General features: G+C 43.3%; 1 protein-coding gene and 1 long non-coding RNA gene across 2 annotated transcripts; both read left to right on the top strand.

Moving 5' to 3' along the window:
- Window positions 1-564: 564 nt before the first annotated feature.
- On the top strand, window positions 565-17,274 carry LOC308307580 (uncharacterized protein; the record flags this gene model as incomplete). The annotated part of the gene is made up of 11 exons (XM_080752848.1): window positions 565-569; window positions 4,596-4,886; window positions 5,077-5,364; window positions 11,741-12,004; window positions 13,308-13,592; window positions 13,966-14,232; window positions 14,584-14,685; window positions 14,862-14,877; window positions 16,626-16,723; window positions 16,994-17,023; window positions 17,198-17,274. Exons 4-11 carry the CDS (start codon window positions 11,749-11,751, stop codon window positions 17,272-17,274), a joined length of 1,131 nt encoding a protein of 376 aa, XP_080608974.1. The 5' UTR covers window positions 565-569; window positions 4,596-4,886; window positions 5,077-5,364; window positions 11,741-11,748.
- A 1,834-nt stretch (window positions 17,275-19,108) lies between these two features.
- Window positions 19,109-21,841, top strand: LOC308307757. The gene is made up of 5 exons (XR_013963235.1): window positions 19,109-19,169; window positions 19,319-19,384; window positions 20,104-20,172; window positions 20,410-20,475; window positions 21,019-21,841. It is a non-coding gene; the product is annotated as an uncharacterized lncRNA (long non-coding RNA).
- The last annotated feature ends 1,501 nt before the right edge of the window (window positions 21,842-23,342 follow it).

The following is a 23,342-nucleotide window of genomic DNA, read 5'->3' as shown; positions in this document are numbered from 1 at the left end:
TTGACTAGTCGACTAGTATAACCACTAGTCGATCTTGTAGGTACTAGTCGAAAAGTCAAAAAAAAAAAAAAAAAAAAATATTTTCGTTTTTTTTTTTTTTTTTTTTTTATGAAGACCTAGCAAACTCATTTCAATTCGATTATAGTTGTTTTATGTCTAACAACCATTACAAACGGAATATTATTATCCAGTCACACACACACCTTGCTGCATCTCCCCACCGAGGGGTTAATATTCCCAAAGACAGTGGAGTAGAGTTCACCCAGAGTTCACCTAAAGTGCTCCGTGTCGCGCGTCTGCACACATCACATCAGTGAGTTGTGAGACTCCTACAGTCAGAATATAGTTGTTTACAGTATAACATCGTTGCGCGATCATAGCAGCAAGTGAGGACAGGCCAGTTCTTGCTACAACGAACAGACCGACAGACGTTCCGCACGTTCGTTTGATTAGAAGTAATTAAAAGACAGAGGAGTGTTTGTGTTGTGTAGCGAGCTAGCCAGCTAGCCTGGCTAGCCGACCATGGAAATGGATATATGTCCTTTGTTTACGAGAGAAAGCAGTTATTGGTGAGTAAGCATGGCTTTCTATTACTGTAGCAGCTCAAATGGAATGGATTGTGGCGATTGTGAAATGCTTGTTGTTGCACTGACTTGCACACGTGGGGTTTGTGTGTGAGTATCCTCTTTGGATCAAATCATAACCTCAAAAAGGTAGAGAACTTCACAATCAAAGTGGGTGACAAGGTCATAACACGAAAAAACGAAATCTCCTACTTAGGATGTATCCTTGAAGCTAATCTTTCCAGCGAAAAGATGACTTCAAAAGTAATACAAAAAATCAACCAACGAACTCGTTTCCTACAGAGGATCGCCCCAATGGTCAACTTCAACACACTGAAGACCATAGCTGGTGCAATAATCCAGCCCCTCTTTGACTATGGAGTCCACGTATGGTATCGTGACGCCCCACAAGCCCTAAAAACTAAACTCCAAACAGCCCAAAATAAACTAATTAGGGTCCTGCTTAACCTTCCCAATCAGACTCACCTCACCGCTACTCACCAGTTAAGAGTGGGGTGGCTCAGAGCAGTGTTACCAGATGGGAAATGTTGAATTATCGTACCGGAGGCTCAGAATTATCGTATTTGACATGAAACTATCGTACACGGCCAAAAAAGAGAAATCACTCGCGTAAAAACTTAATTTCACCAAAAAATGCGTCTTTAGTGTAAGAAACGACCTCATTTTAGACTCCTGCGTGACAAAAACGCATCAGATTTGCTGTGTGGAGGCAGGCAACTTCTTGGAGCTTACACAAATAAAAGCCTGAAACTGGTCTGGAAAGATGCAACCAGTGTTTTTAATGCCTCCAAGTACAGATCTAGGGTCAGATTGACTGATTTCCTGGCTTATTTTGAGAAGCCAAACCAGATCCCAGATCAGCAGCCAGGGAAAATAGTGAATTCACGCTCTTTTTGATGATATGCCGAAATTATCGTACATTTGGGCATTTTTGGAATTATTGATCGTACATCGTACAGAGGGTCAAATTATCGTACAAATACGATAATTATCGTACGTCTGGCAACACTGGCTCAGAGTAGATGACAGAGTACAGCAACTTGCAATGGGCCTGGTGTACAAGATACACTACACCACTATGATACCCAAGTACCTGTCAAAATACTTTAAAAACGTTAAGGATGTCCATAATTACAACACCAGAGGCAGTGCCACAGATCACGTTCAACCCAGAGTCAACTCAAAGAAAGGGTCGAACTCGTTCTTCTGCTACACCACAAAAATGTGGAATGCCTTACCGAAGGCCATAAAGGAGTGTGGATCACTAGCATCCTTTAAAATTGCCCTAAAAAACCACTTACAGGCAGCAGCCGTTCACAACTGGTAAAAACCTAGCCCAACCCTACCTTCCCTGCCCCTTCCTTGTTGCGACCGTAGGTCGCAGTTACTTGCACACTATCCAAACCTCCACCGGCTGTCCCTCCGTCACTCCGTCACTCCCTCTGTCACACGTCACACGTCACACTTTTGCCCTGCTCATATCTCTGCAACCGTTGCCCCGATCCATGCCAGATTTTGCACACACACTCCTTGCCTGCCAAACTACAACCTCCAAGGACCCCCGGAGTTTCGGGGACCCCCAGGTCCCTGGGGGACCCCCAGGTGTAAAAAATTACCAAATGTGCAAAAATGACCAAATGACCACCCCAACGGGGCTGCTCACGGGGCATTCCCGGGGACCACCCACTCCTGGTGCTCCAGAACGGATGCAAAAGTGGTGGCGCCCCCAGTGGAGGACCCCCTGCCACTGCAGCTCACATAAAATGCCGTAACTCGGGCTAGGAGCCACCGGGAGAGCCGGGGCCGGTACCTATTCGTCCGCCTTGGCGGCGCGGAGACCCCACCCCTCATTTCTCACATGGCCCTCTAGCGCCACCATGAGGCCGATTCAGATTTTGCCCTAAAATCACGAAAATCACTACACAGTATGTCTACACTCATGTCAACAACATGGATCAGGAAGATTTTGGAAAAACACATTTTTGCTCTATTTATGGAGATAAGCGACCAACGGTCGCTTATCTCCCGATTAGGGAGTCTTACTGGTATATACTGTACATACTGATTGTTTAGACTTACTGTTACCTGCCCCTTCCTTGTATATATTGTATATACTGTACTTACTGATTGTATAGACCTACTGTTTTCTTTTTTTCTTTACATATCTACTGCATAGTACTGTGTTCTATTTGTCTGTCATTCAATGTTATATGAGATACTTTAATGGTTTCCTGTTGAAATAAGCTTAGTCTTTTCATGGATCTCCTTTTAGTAGACCTTGTACCAGTGAACTGTACCGTCATGAATCTGTACATTTTCCTATGCAAACTTCTAATAAAGCCTTCAATCAATCAATCAAAGTATCCGTTGTCATGGTAACTTGGCTGCTGTGAAAGCCGTGCCACAGCGCTCTTTATTATGACATAATATGTTAACAACTAGTCGACTAGTCGACTACCAGTGGCTTCAACTAGTCGATCTGTAAAAAATGCTTGAAGTGAAAGCCCTAGTTGCTACGCAAATGTATGCCAGAGTTACGTGCAAGAGCAAAGTGTAACAGCAAAGTGTGACAGCTGCTGCAGGCGTTTAGTAGACAGAGGGGGCGGGGCTTCAACAATTACAGGTCGTCCAAGTCGTGTGAGCGTTTTAAAGTTGAAATCACATTAATAGGCAAAAGTATGGCAGAGTTATGTTTGAGAGCAAAGTAGTTTATTCCAAAAACGCATTGATTTTAATTGGGGTAATTTTTGACCCTACTCATGGAAGAGTGTACTGTAGGTATTGGTAGATCATGCATCCAAGGGTTAATTCTGCACTATGTAACTTTCCTGTTCTACAGTGGAGTTGAACCCGGTTTCCTGCGCAAGTGCTGACATTTTACCATTGAGCTAAAAGAACTTGCCTGCAAAATGGCATTCATAAAATTAAAAAGTTGCATAGTGCTGCTTTAATTAATGCATGCCTGCTGTGTAGGTACATGTAGAGACAACATACTTTACCATAGATGTTCAAGCTGTGATAGGCTAGTTGGTCATCATCAAGCACTAATTAACACAGGTTTACCTTCTCCTTTTTCTGAACGACGCTGCTCATCAACATTTAATTTGCATTTGAGTAAAACAAACATGTAACATTTATTTATTTATATAATTTGCTGTCCCATAAAACAGGACAGGATAATTATTTGATTTTGATGAATAATATATTGTGCCATAGCACACTAGACAGTGTGGTCAGTGTACAGTTAGCATCACTATCAAACATGCATCATGACACTGAATAGTCTACTGATGTACTGTAATCTCACTACCTAATCAGAATGCGTACCACAGCAATAGTGTGTATGTATGTCCATCTCTATGTTCAGCAGTTGTTCAATTGTCTAAAAAACATAATACAAAAATCAATAACGCATCTGCCTTGCTGACCATCTACTGTTCCACCTTCAGATGAGTCTCTCCTTCTCGTAATCACAAAATGTTTCCACATTTTCGCCAAATATTGGCCTGTAGGCGGTGCAGGCCCGGACTGGGGCACGTAGGCATTGCAGGGCCGGACTGGGGCACCACACAGTAGGCGGTGCAGGGCCGGGCCTATGTGGTTGCCTGGGGCCCCACACAGTCAGGGCCTTTTTGGCCTGTAGGTGGTGCCACCAAGGACAACTGGGCACTTGGAGAGGTGGGCACCTGGACAACACAGCACTAGGGACATGTGGGCACTTAGAGTGGTGGGCACCTGGACAACTGGGCACTAGGGACATGTGGCCACTTGGAGAGGTGGACACCTGGACAACTGGGTACGGGACAGGTGGGCAAGTGTGCAAGGACTGACAGATACAGATCTCCATATATGGCCATTTCAGTTGGAGCACTGCTGCAACGTAGCTGTGAGCGCCTGCAAAGCGGGTGTGATCTCTAGATGTTCTAGTCTCTAATTAATGTTCTTTTCAGGACTACACTATATTCTGTCACAGATCAGATGTTTGATCATGTGACAACTGTATGTCCACAGCTCTGCCTACAGCTACTGTGAGGTTTTCACCAGACCACCCTGTCTACACTGGAGAGACACTGGCTGTTACATGTACAATACAGTCTGTATATACAGACTGGACTTATACATGGTTCAGAGGTGAGACTTCAACTAAAGTTAAAACCTCTGTTAGACACGGTATAGTTGGAAACATCCTCACTATCAGTAAAGTGGAAGAATCTGACCAGGATGACTACTGGTGTCTGGGTGAGAGACAGTACCGTCCCAAAACCTCAACACCCAGCATCAATAAAAGACTTGCAGTTCTTGGTAAGAGACCACATGAATAATTTGACACGTTATACGTTTTAATGTATATTCTATAATACAGTAGCCTTTTATGGTTCTAAGTCTGTGAGAGTGTACAATGTACATGTTTGTGTGAGTGTGTGTGCATAGTATATGTACGGCCACAAGACAGATAAACATGTTTGATCATGTGACATCTCTGTGTCCACAGCTCTGCTACAAGCTACTGTGAGTTTTTCACCAGATCCTGTTTACACTGGAGAGACACTGACTGTTACATGTACAATACAGCCTGGATATACAGGCTGGACTTATACATGGTTCAGAGGTGAGACTTCAACTAAAGTTACCTCCTCTGGTACACGCAGTATAGTTGGAAACATCCTCACTATCAGTAAAGTGGAAGATTCTGACCAGGATGACTACTGGTGTCAGGGTGAGAGAAGGTCCCGTCCCAAAACCTCAAAACGCAGTGACAAGAAACGATTTGCAGTTGTTGGTAAGAGACCACAATTAGTCTTGTAATGTCTGCTATATGATAACTATATAAACTATGTACTGTATGTCTGATAGATTGTAGGCCTACATGTCTCTGTGTCCATCATGCATGTGTGTTTACTTTTATTTCATTTATATTTTTCTTGTTTTTGCCTCTTGGTTTTCTGAGATGTGTAAGTGGGCCCAGCTTACATTTAACTGCCAGCGTTAAAACTGTTTCAATTAGCCAATTCATACTTAAACTAAGTTGAGTTACAGTGTGCAATGCGTTATTATTGAATAACCCAAAGTAATACGTACATCGACTACGCCACCTTTTTTTTACCACTTGAAATCAGGACAACAAAGGTTTGTGAAAATAAAAAGAGAGCAATATTTAAAACCCAGGAGAGACTAAAAAACTCTTAAAAATAATAATAATACTTCAAATGCGCAAGCTAGTAAATTGCAATAGTATATTAAGCAGAGGTGTTACGGTTTCACCTTCACCATGTGTTGAGAGCTCCCTACACTTGTCTGGGCCGAGAGGGAGCAAATCACACCTCAGAGGACCTCTGAAGATGGGTGTTCCTCCACACACCTGTTCCCACTCCCCAATCATCACCAGAGTCTGGCCGGCACACAGATCAGCGCCAGATCTTCCCATAGTGTCATCTACTTTGATGCCGTTCGTATACTGAGTAGAGTTTTGCTTCCAGTATTTTTCTGCCATCATCCCTGTTTTTGCCACTTTCCAGATTCCTGTTCTCTGCAGTGCCATTCCTGGCCTGCCTCACCTTCTGGATTGTTTGGCCACCGACCACATGCTTGGACTCTGACTACTCTCTTGGACTCCCCCTTTACACTTGAGTATAGTATTATATTGTGGTGGATACTCACACAGAGGACAGTTATTAAGGACAGTTATAATTCACAGCGATCTCTTACAATAGTTTGTTCCTTTATCAGAGGCAGTATTACCTTTCTTGTATACGTGCTGTACCTTTAAGAGAAAATGCGCACCTACGAGGTGTGGACGTAATTACCTGTGCGACAGGTCCATGCTTGGTTGTTTTTGATTGTTAATAAACGGAGTGCTTCTTGGCTCTTCAAAGAGGAATACATCTCCCTCGTTTCTCTGCCTGCACCTGCACTCCTACATTGGTGACCCCTCTATACTCTCGGACGTTTCCAGAGTGTATTGAACATGTCAGCTTCACTCAAATTGCCCGACTTTTGGGAACAGAGCGCACGCGCTTGGTTCGCACAGGCAGAGGCACAGTTTGCCATCAGGGACATCACAGAGGACGAGACAAAGTTTTACCATGTGGTGGCATCTCTTTCCAGCGCGACTGCAGCGAGAGTGGTGAGCCTACTAGAACGTCCTCCAACACGGAACAAGTATGGTGCTCTGAAGACACATTTGCTTGAAACTTTTGGACTGTCTGAATCCGAGCGTGCACGTCAGCTCCTCTCCCTTCCCGGTTTGGGCGACAGTAAGCCTTCTGAACTGATGGATCACATGCTGGCTCTACTGGGAGACCATCAGCCGTGTTTTCTTTTCAAAGAAATATTCCTGCAGCAGCTTCCAGACCAGGTTCGTTTGGCACTGGCCAATTCTGCTATTAATGATTTTCGTCAGCTGGTGGCAGTCACGCCCCCTGCCACCTCCAGTGCCACCAGTGATGACTATATGCAACAGCAGCACCAGCCATGCTCAATCTCTGCCACCACCACCATGCCCCGACGTCCTAAACAGTCAGGTGGATTGTGTTTTTACCATGCCAAGTTTGGCAACAAAGCCAAGAAATGCCTTTCCCCCCTGTACATTCAGCGCGTCGGGAAACGCACCGGCCGCCACCTTTTAGCAGCCGTGGGTGACGGCCGTACCGGCGGCTTGCTGTTTATCACTGACTCCCTCTCTGGTCGCCGCTTTCTCTGTGACACGGGCGCCCACATGAGCACGCTGCCTGCCTCGGCCACGGACATTAGCACTGGGCCGCGCGCCCCCCCCCTAGTGGCCACCAATGGCAGCACAATCCACACTTTTGGCACACGCACTGTGACAGTATGTTTTGCTGGTCAGCGTTTCACCTGGGACTTTGTGTCAGCGAAGGTATCCACTCCACTCTTGGGTGCTGACTTCTTTTTTGCCAATAAGCTTCTGGTTGATGTGGGCAACCGCCGCCTCGTCCACGCCGAAACATTCAATTCGTTTCCCTGCGAACACAGTGACACTGCCCCCACCAAGCTGTCCAGTGCCCTCTCACCAGCTGATGACTTCTCTCATCTCCTCAAGGAGTTCTCGGACATCACCACGCCTACCTTCTCCTCCACCTCCACCAAACATGGCCTGCTGCATTACATCTCAACCGATGGGCCGCCCGTGCATGCCAGAGCCCGCCGCCTTGACCCGCACAAGCTCGCTATAGCTAAGGCGGAGTTTGATTCCATGGAGCGACTAGGCATCGTACGCCAGTCGAACAGTCCCTGGGCCTCGCCCCTTCACCTCGTGCCCAAGTCAAATGGTGGTTGGCGCCCGTGCGGCGACTACCGGCGCCTCAATGTGGTCACCACACCCGACCGCTACCCCATTCCACACATTCATGACTTTTCGGCCCACCTGGCGGGTGCTTCTATTTTTTCGAAAGTGGATCTCGTCCGGGGCTATCACCAGGTGCCCGTTCAGCCTCAGGACATTCCCAAAACAGCGGTGATCACCCCATTCGGACTCTTTGAGTTTCTCATGATGCCATTCTGACTCAAGAATGCTGCCCAGACCTTTCAGCGTTTGATGGACACTGTGCTGCGGGACTTTACTTTTGTCTTTGTCTACCTGGACGACATCCTGGTGGCCAGCACGTCTAAGGCAGAGCACCTGTCACACCTCCGCCTTCTCTTCAGTCGTCTCAGGCAGCATGGCTTGATCATCAACCCAGCGAAGTGCCAGTTTGGGGTGCCTTCCATGGATTTCCTGGGCCACCACATTACCACGGCCGGGGCGATTCCACTGCCATCAAAGGTGGAGGCGGTGCTGGAGCTCCCACGGCCTCTCACAGTCAAGGCTCTACAGGAGTTCTGCGGTATGGTGAATTTTTACCACCGTTTTGTGCCTCGGGCTGCCGACCTTATGCGGCCCCTATACAACGCTCTAAATGGAAAGAAATCGCCTAAGCACCCCATTTCTTGGTCCACGGACATGTTGGCGGCTTTTTCAGCTACTAAAGATGCCCTCGCGAGCGCAACTATGCTGGCTCACCCGGTGCCTGATGCCCCTGTTGCTTTGACCACCGACGCTTCGGATTATGCTGTTGGCGCCGTTCTCCAGCAATTGGTCAATCGTGTTTGGCAACCTCTCGCCTTTTTCAGTCGCCAACTTCGGTCCAGCGAGCAGAAATATAGCACTTTTGACCGTGAACTTCTTGCCCTGTATTTAGCGGTCCGGCACTTCCGTTTCCTGCTGGAAGCTCGTCCGTTCACTGCCTATGTAGACCACAAGCCTTTGACCTTCGCCATGGCCAAAGTGTCAGAACCATGGTCTGCCAGGCAGCAACTCCACCTGGCGTTCATCTCTGAATTCACCACGGACATCCAACATGTGTCGGGCGAGGACAATACTGTGGCCGACTGCCTCTCCCGTGTGGTCATTGGCGCTGTCCACCTTGGCATTGACTATTCCCACATGGCTAGGGATCAGGCCTCGGACCCCGACGTTCAGGCGTACAGGACTGCAGTCACTGGCCTCCGTTTGGCAGACGTTCCATTTGATGACGATGGCGCAACGCTGCTCTGCGATGTATCTCTGGCCCTGCCCCGTCCTGTAGTGCCGCAAGGGTGGAGACGGCGAGTTTTCGACGCCATACATGGCCTCTCGCACCCCGGCGGTAAGCCGTCACAGCGTCTCGTGGCAGCGAAGTTTGTCTGGCATGGCATGAGGAAGGACATTCGTGACTGGGTCAGAACCTGCGTGGCATGCCAACGCGCAAAGATCCATCGCCATGTCAAGGCCCCGTTCACAGTTCACAGTTCCTGAACGGCGTTTTGACCACGTCAATGTTGACCTGGTGGGACCCCTCCCTCCCTCCAGGGGCTTTACTCACCTCCTGACTATGGTGGACCGGACTACCCGTTGGCCAGAGGTCGTCCCGCTGTCAGCAACTACTTCAGCCGATGTAGCCCGAGCCTTCATCGGTACCTGGGTCGCCCGGTTCGGTGTCCCCTCTGACCTTTCTTCTGATCGTGGCCCCCAGTTCACTTCCGAACTCTGGACTTCTATTACCCGTCAGCTAGGTGTCTCACTCCATCGTACCACAGCGTACCACCCTCAGGCCAACGGCATGTGTGAACGCTTTCACAGGGACATGAAGGCCGCCCTTAAAGCTTCTCTCACAGACGACAGCTGGGTCGACAGACTTCCATGGGTGATGCTGGGAATTAGGACTGCGCCCAAGGAGGACCTCCTTTCTTCCTCAGCGGAGCTGGTTTATGGACAAGCCCTCAGGGTCCCAGGGGATTTTATTCCCTGCAGTACGGTCCCCTGGTCTGCGTCTGACCAACGCCGTGCTCTCCTGGACTCTGCCCAGACTTTCCTGCCAATTCCGACCTCGCATCACTGCCTGCCCCAGGTGCACATCCCTCCCGACCTGAGAACGGCAGGGTATGTGTTCATCCGCCACGATGCCCACCGTGGACCCCTCCAGCCACCGTACGATGGGCCTTATCGAGTTGTGGAGGCTGGCGACAAGACATTTCTCGTTGAGGTCGGGGGGAAGCTAGATCGCGTCTCAGTGGACCGGCTGAAGCCTGCCCATTTGGATTTGGGCCGCCCAGTTGAGGTGGCTCAGGCGCCACGCACTGGCCGCCCCCCGGGTAGGGCTACCTTGGAGCGGGTCCCGCCCCCTTTGAACCTCCCGCACTGCCACCCAGCTCCTGCTCGTCGTCAGCGACCTCCAGTCGCCCTCCCATTTCACCCCCCTCTGCCTGCCCAGGAGCTTCGGAACAGCTTTGGGCGGGTCATTCGGGTCCCTGGTCGTTTCACTGGGCCAGTTCTTGTGAATTCTGGGGGGACGTGTGTGGTGGATACTCACACAGAGGACAGTTATTAAGGACAGTTATAATTCACAGCGATCTCTTACAATAGTTTGTTCCTTTATCAGAGGCAGTATTACCTTTCTTGTATACGTGCTGTACCTTTAAGAGAAAATGCGCACCTACGAGGTGTGGACGTAATTACCTGTGCGACAGGTCCATGCTTGGTTGTTTTTGATTGTTAATAAACGGAGTGCTTCTTGGCTCTTCAAAGAGGAATACATCTCCCTCGTTTCTCTGCCTGCACCTGCACTCCTACAATATTTTATATTATCCACATATATACAGATACATGTGTGGCACTATAGTTGTATGTGTATATTTATGTGGATATATATCGATATAAAGCTATACAGTTTTTGTTCTTGTTTTCATTTGGAATTAAAACGCCTTGCTAGGCATTAATCCTTTTCCTGTCTCCTGAGTGGTTGCATTTTGGGTTCAGACACAACTACACCTTAACAAGAGGTGCATTACTAATGGTGCAATATAGTCAAATGCAGAGGGAATACAGTCACTGTATTGTAAACTTGTAAAATGCAGAGGAACACAGCCACTTCAGTCACATCTACTTCGTGCAACACTGGATTCGCCTCCTGGACCAACGCTCGGTTGGCTGGGTAGGATTGGCCCGGAAAAGCCTGTGTCTCGCCTGGATCCTCTCTGCACTGCTAGTTCGGTATTCGGATGGACAGCGTCTTATGCCGCTGCCGCTTCGTTGCCGATTCACAGTTGACTTTAGTTTCTACAACTCACGTTACCTTACTCAATGTCTCTATGCCACACGAGCACGCCAAATGTCCTTACTCTCCTCTGCTCTATTAAGTGTTACGCTTGGCCCTGGCCGTCTCTCTGTGAATGAAACCCGCTCTCATTCATACTGGAGGAACTCCGCCCCACTGCTTCCACATTGGCTGACGGTGCATGACGTCAGCCCCCCGTTGGATTGGCCGAGTCTCAGAGTCGTCCAGCTGAGTTAACCTATCATAGTACACCATTCATAACCAATGGCTCTGGAATGCGCTCGGCCAAAATTGTTCCCAACAATGGGGAGCAGAGGATTAAAAGGGAGAAAGAACGATATTAATAAAATGACAAAGAAAAATGCAACCAAAGATTCCAAATGAAAGATAATAATTGAGAATACACAAAAACACTTTGAAATTATAAACAAATAAAATAATAATAATACCCTCTTTCACTCTCTCACAGATGTTTTATAGTTGTATTTATTTATTCTAGCAGTTGGGAGAAATACTGAGGCTCAACAGTTACACTGTTCTCTTTCATTTCTCTGTCATCAATAACAGCTAAACCAATGCCTACACTGAAAGCAGACAGAAAAAGTGTACTGACATCAAACTGTGTGACCCTCGGCTGCACTGTAGAAGACAGTACAGCTTCATGGGACATCTACTGGTACAAAGACAACCAAGAGTCTATACCAGTGGGTAAGGGGACAAAATACCTATTCAGTCCCTCCAGTGTCTCAGAGGGTGGAAGGTTCTGGTGTCGAGGAGGGAGAGGAAGGCACTACACACATTACAGCAGCTCTGTTGATATCATTGTCTCTGGTGAGTTATATAAACTATATACTGTACATTATAATCAGTTGGATTAGTTTTACACATTTGACATATAGGTTTAAGCAGCTTCCTATTTACCCGTAAGTAATTAGAATCTGCTGTGTGTGGGTGTCTATAATAATACTAATACCAATACCAATACCAATACCAATACTACTACTACTACTACTAATAATAACCAGTAAGACTCCCTAATCGGGAGATAAGCGACCGTAGGTCGCTTATCTCCACAAATAGGGCAAAATTTTGTTTTTCCAAAATCTTCCTGATCAATGTTGATGACATGAGTGTAGACATGCTGTGTAGTGATTTTCGTGATTTTAGGGCAAAATCTGTAGGAGCAGTGTCCAAAAATGTGTTTTTAAAAATCGGCCTGAAGATGGCGCTATATGGGACAGATTCATGGTGATGGGATGAGTGTAGACATACTGTGTAGCGATTTGCGTGATTTTAGGGCAAAAACTGTAGGAGCAGTGTCCAAAAATGTGTTTTAAAAATCGGCCTCATGGTGGCGCTAGAAGAGGGCCATGTGAGAAATGAGGGGTGGGGTGTCCGCGTTGCCTTGGCGGACGAATAGGTACCGGCCCCGGCTCTCCCGGACCCTCCTAGCCCGAGTTACGTCATTTTATGTGAGCTGCAGTGGAGGGGGTCCTCCACTGGGGGCGCCACCACTTTTGCATCCGTTCTGGAGCACCAGGAGTCGGTGGTCCCCGGGAATTCCCCGTGAGCAGCCCCGTTGGGGTGGTCATTTGGTCATTTTTGCACATTTGGTCATTTTTTACATCTGGGGGTCCCCCAGGGACCTGGGGATCCCTGGAGCTCCGGGGGTCCTTGGAGGTTGTAGTTTGGCAGCCAAGGAGCGTGTGTGCAAAATCTGGCATGGATCGGGGCAACGGTTGCGGAGATATGAGCAGGGCAATAGTGTGACGTGTGAGGTGTGACAGACAGACGGACAGACAGACAGACTGACTCACTCACAGTTTGTGCAGGTTTTGATAGTAAGTGCGACCTACGGTCGCAATAATAATAATAATAATAATAATAATAATAATGATAAAAGATTAATCTAATTATATTTATAATAGTTGTTAACCCTTTATAACAATGTTTAATATTCACAGAATCAATTAAATAGTTACTAAAGTGTTACTTAACTGTGTGTGTGTGTGTGTGTGTGTGTGTGTGTGTGTGTGTGTGTGTGTGTGTGTGTGTGTGTGTGTGTGTGTGTGTGCGTGCATGTGTGTGTGCGCGTGCATGCGTGCGTACGTGTGTGATTGGATGTGTTCTACAGAGGCACCTGTTCCTGTTCTCAGCAGACATCCTGACTGGCCTGACATTTTCACTGGAGAGACTCTTATTCTGAAGTGTATGTTAAAGGAAGGAGGTTCTGTCTGGACTTACACATGGTTGAAGAAGAACCCACAGCACGTTTGGACTATCACGTTTTCCAGTGAGAAACCTGACTACACGTTAGGTCCTTCTGAGAATCCCAGTGGTGAATACCAGTGTAGAGCTCAACGCAAACATGACCAACAATCTTCCAAAGTCAGCAACACCATCACTGTGTCTTTTCAAGGTAGGCCTATGCATATACTCACATACTTATAGGTATGTATAACTTTAATAGCGTATGTGACTCCCTATGCTTTATTTTGCCTTATGCTGCCTTATTACCGACTGCCTGCACAATGGGTCTTCAGTGTATGGCTGCTAGCGGGGCTTCAAATCATTACATTTTGGGATTACATTAAAGATAGTTAACTTTAGGTATGGGTTTGGAAACATAAATTGATGAATGTAATTATAATGTAACTTAAAATGCTCTATTTCAACTAACTACACTGTGCATTGATGTTTTTTAAATGTACATTCCAATCAAATGGCTTTTGTTTGTCCAGGAAGTGTGTGTTGTAGTTTGATGTTTATTTTTTCTCTCATGTAAACAACAGATCAACCAAAGGCCACACTGAAAGCTGAGCAGACAGTCATACCAGCAGGGGGCAATGTTACACTGACCTGCTCTGTGGAGGGTTCATCTGGATGGAAATACTACCAGTACCAAAACAACCAATCACTGGTCATACAGGATGATCAATACTCTACTGGACCAATCAGAGTGTCAGTGGGAGGAGTCTACAGGTGCAGAGCAGGGAGAGGATATCCAGTTTACTACACTGAATACAGTGATGCTCTCACCTTGAACACTGCTGATGATGGTGAGTTGTTTAATCATCTGACGTTTTCACCACTGTCTGTCTGTGACCACTGGAATAATCGGTTTCAAACTTTGCACACTCTAGTAGGCCAAGGAAGCACCTTTACCCCAAATGTTAAATCAGCTTCACCTGTAGAACCTCCCCCCACCCAAATTAGTGCACTTCTCTAGTTTAACTGCTTTGTTGTAATAAAAAAATAATAATACCAGTAAGACTCCCTAATCGGGACATAAGCAACCGTCAGGTCGCATGTATACACAACCTCGGTGTGTCTGAAAGCCAAACCATCTAGAATATAGTTAGTTACATTGTGTATGTATAATAACAATTAAAATGTCATGTTGTTTTCAGGGGAACAGAGTTCTCTACATGTAGTGGGTCTGATTGTAGGACTTGTGCTTGTCATTCTACTGACCCTCCTACTGATCCTGCTGTGTAGATACAGAACTAAATGTGAGTACTAATACTCACATATTGATTATTATCTTAAATAAATGAATGAATGAATGAACAAACAAACTAATGATTGAAATAAATATATATTTATACACCTCTCTCCTAAGGTGTATTGTGACATGTTACTGTACTATTATGACACATTTCCTTTTTTTCTCTTTTTTAAATAACAGATCCATGTTGTATCAGGTAAGTACAACTCTCTCTCTCTCACACACACACACACACACACACACACACACACACACACACACACACACACACACACACCTGACTGAGTTGAAGTTAATGTATTCAACAACTGAATTCTATCTCTAAGGGAGTGTACGTTATTTACCCACTAGGGGGTGCTGGTTGACAGGTGATATCTTTTTTTTTTTTTTTCATGGTCCCCCCACAACCTTAAAATATTGTTTTGTGGTCCCCCCTGTGTGACTTGAGAAAAATGCATGACCCCCCTTCCCAATAAACATATACATACATATATATATATATATATATATATATATATATAAAGCTATCGTGCTAGTATTTTTAATTTATCGGACATCTGATAAAAAATACCGGACATAATAATTTGAATGCATGGATGACAAGCAGGTGCAAAAACGAATGTAAAGGAGTAGTAGGCTGTACAACAAACATACTACAGCTTCATCTTGCATAAGGAAATTAATTATATTGGACTATAATCGCACAGGCTGTGTTTGCACGCATACTGCATGTTTTCACAACAAGGTGTTTCTGCTGCATCATGTTTCAGGCCAACAACACATGTACAGAATAATGAGAAATAGTCTGAAAGTCGGGTCTGCGCAAATGTTTCATAAATTGATAGATTTATTTGGCCAGCAATTAATCAAATATATAGGCTACTCACTGGTATGGTCGAGTGGTCACGATGCTGCATACATCTCTGTTATGCAACTTTGAGAAGGTTGAAAGGGCTTTGGTGGTGATCTTGTACAGTTTCCATAACATCTCCCCATAAAGAACTTCAATCAAGTGTATAATGTTTGTTTTATATGGGTTGTTGTTAGTTGTCCTGCGTGCCTTCCATTGTGAGCTTGTAGATCTGCTATTTTTAAAATATCATTAAAGAACAGGACATTCTGCATAATGAGTACTTTTACTTTTGGGACTTTCATTTGACAATACTTAGGTACTTTTACTCAAGTACATTTTTTATTCTAGACTTGTAGTGGGGTTACAAAAACACTCCAAACTAAGATTGAGTAACTGATCTATTTTCCATGATATTCATCAAGCAACCAAGTCAACAAAGTGTGCATGAGTCTTTTCTCTCTCCTTCTGACTCCAATTCCCACTTCGCAGCAGAGAGAGAGAGAGAGAGAGAGAGAGAAAGAGAAAGAAAGAGAGAGAGAGAGAGAGAGAGAGAGAGAGAGAGAGAGAGAGAGAGAGAGAGAGAGAGAGAGAGACTACACCTTTCTTTCTAATGCTATATTCCTCTCTTGGTAACAAATATGGTGGTTGTTAGCCTATGTATCCAGTCCAGCTGCTACGAGAAACTCCTGTGTGTGCACTGCACACTGTGCAGCGAACTTCGACAACACAGAGACGCACTGAGGGGGAGGGGCCGAGGGATGTATTAGAACAACTGGAATGTACCAAGTCCATCAACTATGTAGGGGACAATGTATAGTTGAAACTGGGTATACTAACTTGATGATGTTATTTAGATAAAGAACAAACTAAGCATTTTTAATTACAAAATTCGACAAATTAAAGTTGCATGGCCCCCCTAAAGCCAAAATGAAAAAAATCATGATCCCCCCAAGATCTAAAAAAAATATTTGATGACCCCCCCCCGTTATGGACCATACCAACCACGCGTTAAAATCGCACACTCCCTAACTGAACTGCTTATCTTCAAAAGATTATGTATGCTGCTAAATACCGTATGTCTCTTTAAATAGAGCCGTCGAGTCCCAGGGAACCAATCAGAACTCAGCAGCAGACCTGAGGACCAATCAGAGAGGAAGACCTGACGATGGACACGCCCCACTTCAGCATGGTCAGCCTTTCAATCAATCAATCAATCAATCAATCAATCAATCAATCAATCAATCAATCAGATGCCAGCTGATCAATAACCTCAACAATAACTTTCTGTATCTGCTTTATTAAACAAACAAAAAAATTGTATTTGTTTTACACAAGCAAATACATTTTAATTAGTTTCATATTGTAAAATGTTTTCAACTTGAATCCATTTAAAAACATATGTATTGATAGTTTTCACCTAACATGGAATGAAACTGATCAAGTCTATCTTCACCAGTAGGTGGCACCAACGTCTATGAAGCAACCAAAGGTTCTCAAGCAACTGAAAATGTTACTTTATATTATACTGTACTTCATGATAATGCATTAACATAAATGTGTGTTTTCAAAGAGGCAAATGTTATATTTGACAGAATTATAGAGATTAACATGGTGGAGATTCATAATGTCTACTTTATGTTGTTTCTTTCAGACGAGGCTGCAGCTGAATCCAGTGACGTGACATATCCACAGATTGAACTCAAAACTATTGGCAAGAAGAAGGGTGAGCAAACCAAATAATAACATGAAATGAAAATGAGATTTGATTAAGGTGTGCATGGATTATGAACTGGACTGTGGTTTTTACCATTTACAATTGAGTTATTTAGCAGAAGCTCTTAATCCAGACTGAGCGATTTACAGTAAGCAAGCTAGGTAATACATCAAATGCATAGAAATAGACTAGTAATATAGGATCATAGGTAAACCAAGTACCTAGCATCAGTCTACACAAAAAATAAATCGGTACATTGAAACTATACACACTATAGGATGCAAGGTCTACAAATGAATCTGGCATTTGTCGTATGAGTGGGTTCATGTGTGTGTTGTCATTCACACACATGAGGAAATAACAATAAATTGTGTATGAGAGGATCCAGAGGGTCCACAGCAAAATGAGTTAATATAGCATCAAAATCAGTTTAACCACTTTAACCCTATAAATCCATCGCATAGCATATAGGCTCTAATGCCTGAGATCGAGTGGTGTGTTCGATTCCCGAGCCCGGCGACCTATGCTGCGTGTCACTCACTGACGTTGTCTACCTGTTTCTCAACTATCCAATAAAGAATGAAAAGCCCCAAAATATCTTGGTTTTGAAACATGTTCTTGTATGGTAGCCTGGCTCCAGCCAATAGACCCGCCCACTCTCTGAGTGAACTTTCAATCAAATAGAATGGCCACAACTTCAGACTCAAGCCCCAGCGTAGAGTCTGAAATCAGGCTACTTGTATGGGGTTCCCTGGCACGAAATATTTTCAGAAGTGGGTCCACCATAGGCGGACTTTGCCATTTGCCCTAGGGGGGGCAGGCTTGAGCAGCAACATGCCAATTGTCAACCCCTCAACACTAACTTATCACACTGTCCAACTACTGTTATTCATTGTGTCCACCAGACCACTAGTGTACCAAATAAAACGTACAATTATATGTGGTTAAAGCAGTGTCATTTTACAAATTGTGTTCATTATTAAGTAAAATAGCTACTTTCATTATTGGTAACACAGTTGCAGCTTACAAGAAATGCCAATAAGAATAAACCATTTGATAATTTCAGCTATAATTTCTAAATGGCTACAAAACATTTTGTTTGATGGAGGACAATAATTATTGTAATTTAATTTATTTTAAGTAATGAACAACAAGGGAATATCAGTGAATAATAACTTAAAAAAATAGATATTTTTACATTGTAAACCCCTTTTTAATTATTTATCAAGCCTAACACATAATCTTTGTGTACAGTTCGGATATTGCAGGTATGTATGTTCAGGTATATTCATAGTCTAACAACCCCCATTCTTAGCAATGCTATCTTCAGAGAGAGAGAGAGAGAGGCTCTGATCACTTAACATTCCAATCAATCAACTTATTGTTGCCAGCTGGTCTCTATGTGATGGGGAGAAACCAGTGACTATTAGTTGGTTAATTCTTTAAAAAATCATAATTCTTGACAGGAATGGGCTAGAGACTTACTTTTTTTTCCTAAATGCTCAGAAATGCCTCGGGGGTGCAGTGCACCCCCTGCACCCCCATAAAGTCCGCCTATGGGGTCCACCCTAGTAATTTGGGGGTCAATGACATGAAAAGGTTTGTGAACCAGTGTTATGAGAGGCAGTGTCTTCATAACATAACAGTATAATCATTTGTGTATATATATACAGTTTACAATTTAGGCATTTAGCAGACACTTTTAATCCAAAGCGACTTAGAATAAGCAGGTCATACATCAATATAATAAGCAAGATAATATGTCAGTACATCAACAACAATACAACAAATGCATAGGAATAGCAATCTAGAAAAAATAATAATAACTACAAGCATTCCTAACAGAGAGTTTCCTCTACAGAGAAACCGGTTGATCCTGACAGCTCTTTGTATTCTGAAGTGAAGCCTGGATCCTCTACAGGTACATTCTGTTATTAAGATTATTATTATTATGATGTTTATGATTATTATGATTGTGATTGACTCTCTCTCTCTCTCTCTCTCTCTCTCTCTCTCTCTCTCTCTCTCTCTCTCTCTCTCTCTCTCTGTCTGTCTGTCTGTCTGTTGTAGGAGCAGGAGTACCAGATGTGACCTACGCTCAGGTTAATTACCAAAACAAAGCCAAGAATAAGAAAGGTAGGTGAAATACCATATCCACCTACAGTATATAATATATCATTACACAATATGACAGGATTTTCCCCCCAATAATGATAATGATTGAAGATGTTTACAAAGGTTAAGTAGGCCTACAGTAGCAACTACTGGAAAAATATGCTGTTGGTGTATAAAATATGCCAAACTTTATGCACATGTACATTTGAGGATGCTCTTTTCTTTTCTTGTTGCTCTTTAGCCTTTTGCACTCTTTTCTCATCTATCTACGTCTTATTAGTATTATTATTACCCATTTTAGATTATTATTTTTTTTAGATGTGGTTTGCTGTTATTATATTGTTTGCTGTTATTTGGATTTACCACTGCATTGTCTGAAGGATGCCAAACAAAAACAAGTTTTACTCTTCTGTACCTGTACAAAAGAAGTAACAATAAATTACAACCTTGAACCTTGAATGATGTGAGCAATCACACTGATGAATCATAACATTGTGTATTATATTATTCACTTCCGTCATAGTTTTGTTATGTGAACTCCGCCATCCACTTGAGTTAGAGCCATTTAAGAAATGTACTTTTTTACAGTTATAGTTATAGCTATAGTTGTAGTTTTTGAACAGCCCTTAAGTCTAAATGAGAGAATCTACAATATCTATCTATCTATCTATCTATCTATCTATCTATCTATCTATCTATCTATCTATCTATCTATCTATCTACCTATCTATCTATCGTAGGAGCAGGAGAACCAGATGTGACCTACGCTCAGGTTAACTACCAAAAAGGCAAAGCCAAGAATAAGAAAGGTAGGTAAAATACCATATCCACCTATACAGTAGTGTCAATACACACTATGATACTGTAGGTCGTTTTACCTCAAAAACCGAATGTGTTGCATTGAAACATTATAAAATGCATAATCATGAAAACAACAGGTATGGTTAACATTAAGATGTGTAATCATCTGATCAGCATACTCTGGATTAAAATACACTACTCATCATTTCTGCTAACATGATATATGTATTATCTTCCATTGACAGAATCAGAACCTCCAGAAACAACTGAAGATACAGTCTATTCGCAGGTCAAACCAGGAACAAGCCGTGGTAAGATTCTATTTTACATGACATCTACAGAACTAGTTTAATGCTGCTAATGCTGCTATTGCTAGCTCTGACTTTATGCTGAGAGCATAAAGATAAATACCAGTAAGACTCCCTAATCGTGAGATAAGCAACCGTCAGGTCGCATACACAAACTTTAGAAGGCAATCGTAGCCAATCAGGAGGGAATATGGGAAATGGGACAGATCCATGTTGATGACATGACTTTAGAGAATAGAGATACTGTGTACCGCTTTACGTGATTTTAGGGCAAAATCTGTAGGTGCAGTGTCCAAAAATGTGTTTTGCAAAAATCAGCCTGATGGTGGCACTAGAAGAGGGTCATGTGAGAAATCAGGGCTGGAGGTTGTGATTTACCATCCAAGGAGTGTGTGTGCAAAGTGTGTGCAGAAAGACAGACAGACAGACACACAGATGGACAGCCGGTTGGAGCTTTTCATAGTAACTGACAGACTAAAATATGTTAATGACAGCCATTGTTTTCAGGGTTTGACTTTTTAAACTTATGATGCTGTTCTGTTCCAGGTTGGTAAATGAAGATGTCAGGAAAATATAGTCAACATGGAAGAAGCAGAGTTGTATGTATATCCACATTGATAGAAGTCATTCACACAAATTGGATTCTATTTGAGCTAATTAAAACAGTAGTACTTCATCCCAAAAGAAACTGCTCAATCCTTCACTCCATGGAACCTTGAATAATGGAGTATCTTTTTTGAATGAATAATGTTATGTGAAAATATTGTATAATGATTATATGATAAAAACAACAAAGATAGGTGATGATAGGACAGTAAGTAGGGCCATATCTTGCATGCCACCTTACCCCATCTTTTTACTATTTTGAAAAACATTTGAAAATAATGAAAATAGCCAACACGTTGTAATTTGAAGGTGGTGTGCTGGGTAGGGCCCTAAATGCGTATTAAACATCCCTTTCTAAACTCCAGAACAATGCTAACAGAGTAATGCCAAGTGTCTTGTATACAGTCATATGCTCAAAACGTCCAAAACATCGCTTTAATCTGAAGAGTTCCCTTTTTAATTCAGTGTTCACACAATAGGCTAAATCATCTGACAGACAAATGACACGCTCACCTCCGTGCGTGTGAGCACACACTGAGCTGAGCTATTGAACACCACGTGCATGCCTGCCCAGGTCTGTTCTTCCCACCGGGAGTGGATTAAAAAGTAAACTTTAGACCAAAAAGAAAAAGAAAAAAAGAAAAAACAGTGTTTTTGAAGTAATGAAGGTACAACTGCATACAAGACAGTTGGATTATACTGTGAGAGTTGTGTTGCATTTATGATAGGCCTATTGTTTTGCTTTAACTTGAGAGCAGCTGATACCCACTAGTGAGTGTTTGTGTTCTGGTGCTGCTGGGATTACTTATAGCTGTATTACAGTATTAAAGCTTTAGTTTTCCATTTTTGCTTTTGTTGTTAGCCTATCTAGTTATATTATACATTTTAAGGTACAGTAAATATAAGATGTGTGTGATTGCTGACATCATCATTATTATAGTTATCATTAGGCCTATAGTTAATTATCATTATTGGTGTGAATGACCCTAACCTCTGATCCTGCATTGTTATATGTATGTATCGAGTATACATGAAAACATGTATTCTAGGATTACATATACGGGGAAAAAAGGTTACAAACTGCATTACTTGTCTTTGTATATACTTGTAAATACATTTTGATCAACGCTATGTTGGATGTAGTTTAAAGTGACATTGTTTTTGTTAAAACGAAAAGGCTTTAGTTAAATAAACTACGTTAAAAAGACATACAATACATTTTCGGGTTGGTCACCAATTTTATCCAATCGTCTAAGACAGGGGTCTTCAACAGGGGATCCGGGACCCCTAGAGTTACTACAGGGGGGCCGCCAAATCTTTGTGTGATAAGGATAATTGTTTTAAATGAACAACTTGAACCCCCTCACATCCCTATTCTGAGAACTTTAGCCAAAAATAGCCGATCTACAAGCTCTCAACGCCTCGTGCTGCGAGGCGTTGAGAGCTTGTAGATCCCCCTGTTGAAGAGCTTGTAGACGTTGGTAGCTACTGGGACGTAAGTCGGGACTTGATCAACCCCGGCTGGGTCACCAAGGTGAGGGGTATGATGTTGCGAGACCCGAAAGAAACCCTGATGAGTTGGGGCTACATCACTGAGGATATGTCCCAGGTGCATCCATGCGTTACAATGTACATATTATTTTTTTATTTATATTAAACTATTTAGAGTAGACTGATGATCATTTGGTTTAGATTACCTTGTGCTGACTATAAATGGATCTAAGTAGTTAATGTAAGTTTTGTAATAATAATCCAAATCTGTAACTAGTTTTCAAATAAATGTAGGGGAGTAAAAGTACAATATTTGCCTCTGAGATGAAGTGGAGTAGAAGTAAAAGTATTGGAAATTAATTGGAACTACTCAAATTCAGTACTTGACCCTGCCTACTTTACACCACTGAAAACACATGAACACGAATCCAAGATATCTTCACTGTCGGGCAGAAACCTCGCATCTACAAGTTTTTTTTGTTTTTTTTTCGCAAAGTAAAGCCCTGCTTCATCACTAGAGACTGTTGCACAAAACTAGTGAGAATAGCAGATCTACGTGCTTGTAGATCGTCTGTTTTCACTACTAAAATCATTTTTAAAGTGTCCACAGGCCACCCACCTCTGAGACAGAGCTAAATGGGTGCCATCTTATAATTAACCAAATATACGGAGATATAGGTTGAAAATGCCTTCAAATATGTAGCCTATACATCTACAGCAGTTCTAGGCACATGAACAGAAAAATGGCTTAAAAAGCATGCAGACTTGTCGTC

This window comes from Nannobrachium achirus (assembly GCF_963921795.1).
Source record: "Nannobrachium achirus genome assembly, chromosome: 22".
Taxonomy (NCBI): Eukaryota; Metazoa; Chordata; class Actinopteri; order Myctophiformes; family Myctophidae; genus Nannobrachium; species Nannobrachium achirus.
Note: the sequence above shows the minus strand (reverse complement) of the source record. Positions and strands in the feature narration are given on the sequence as shown.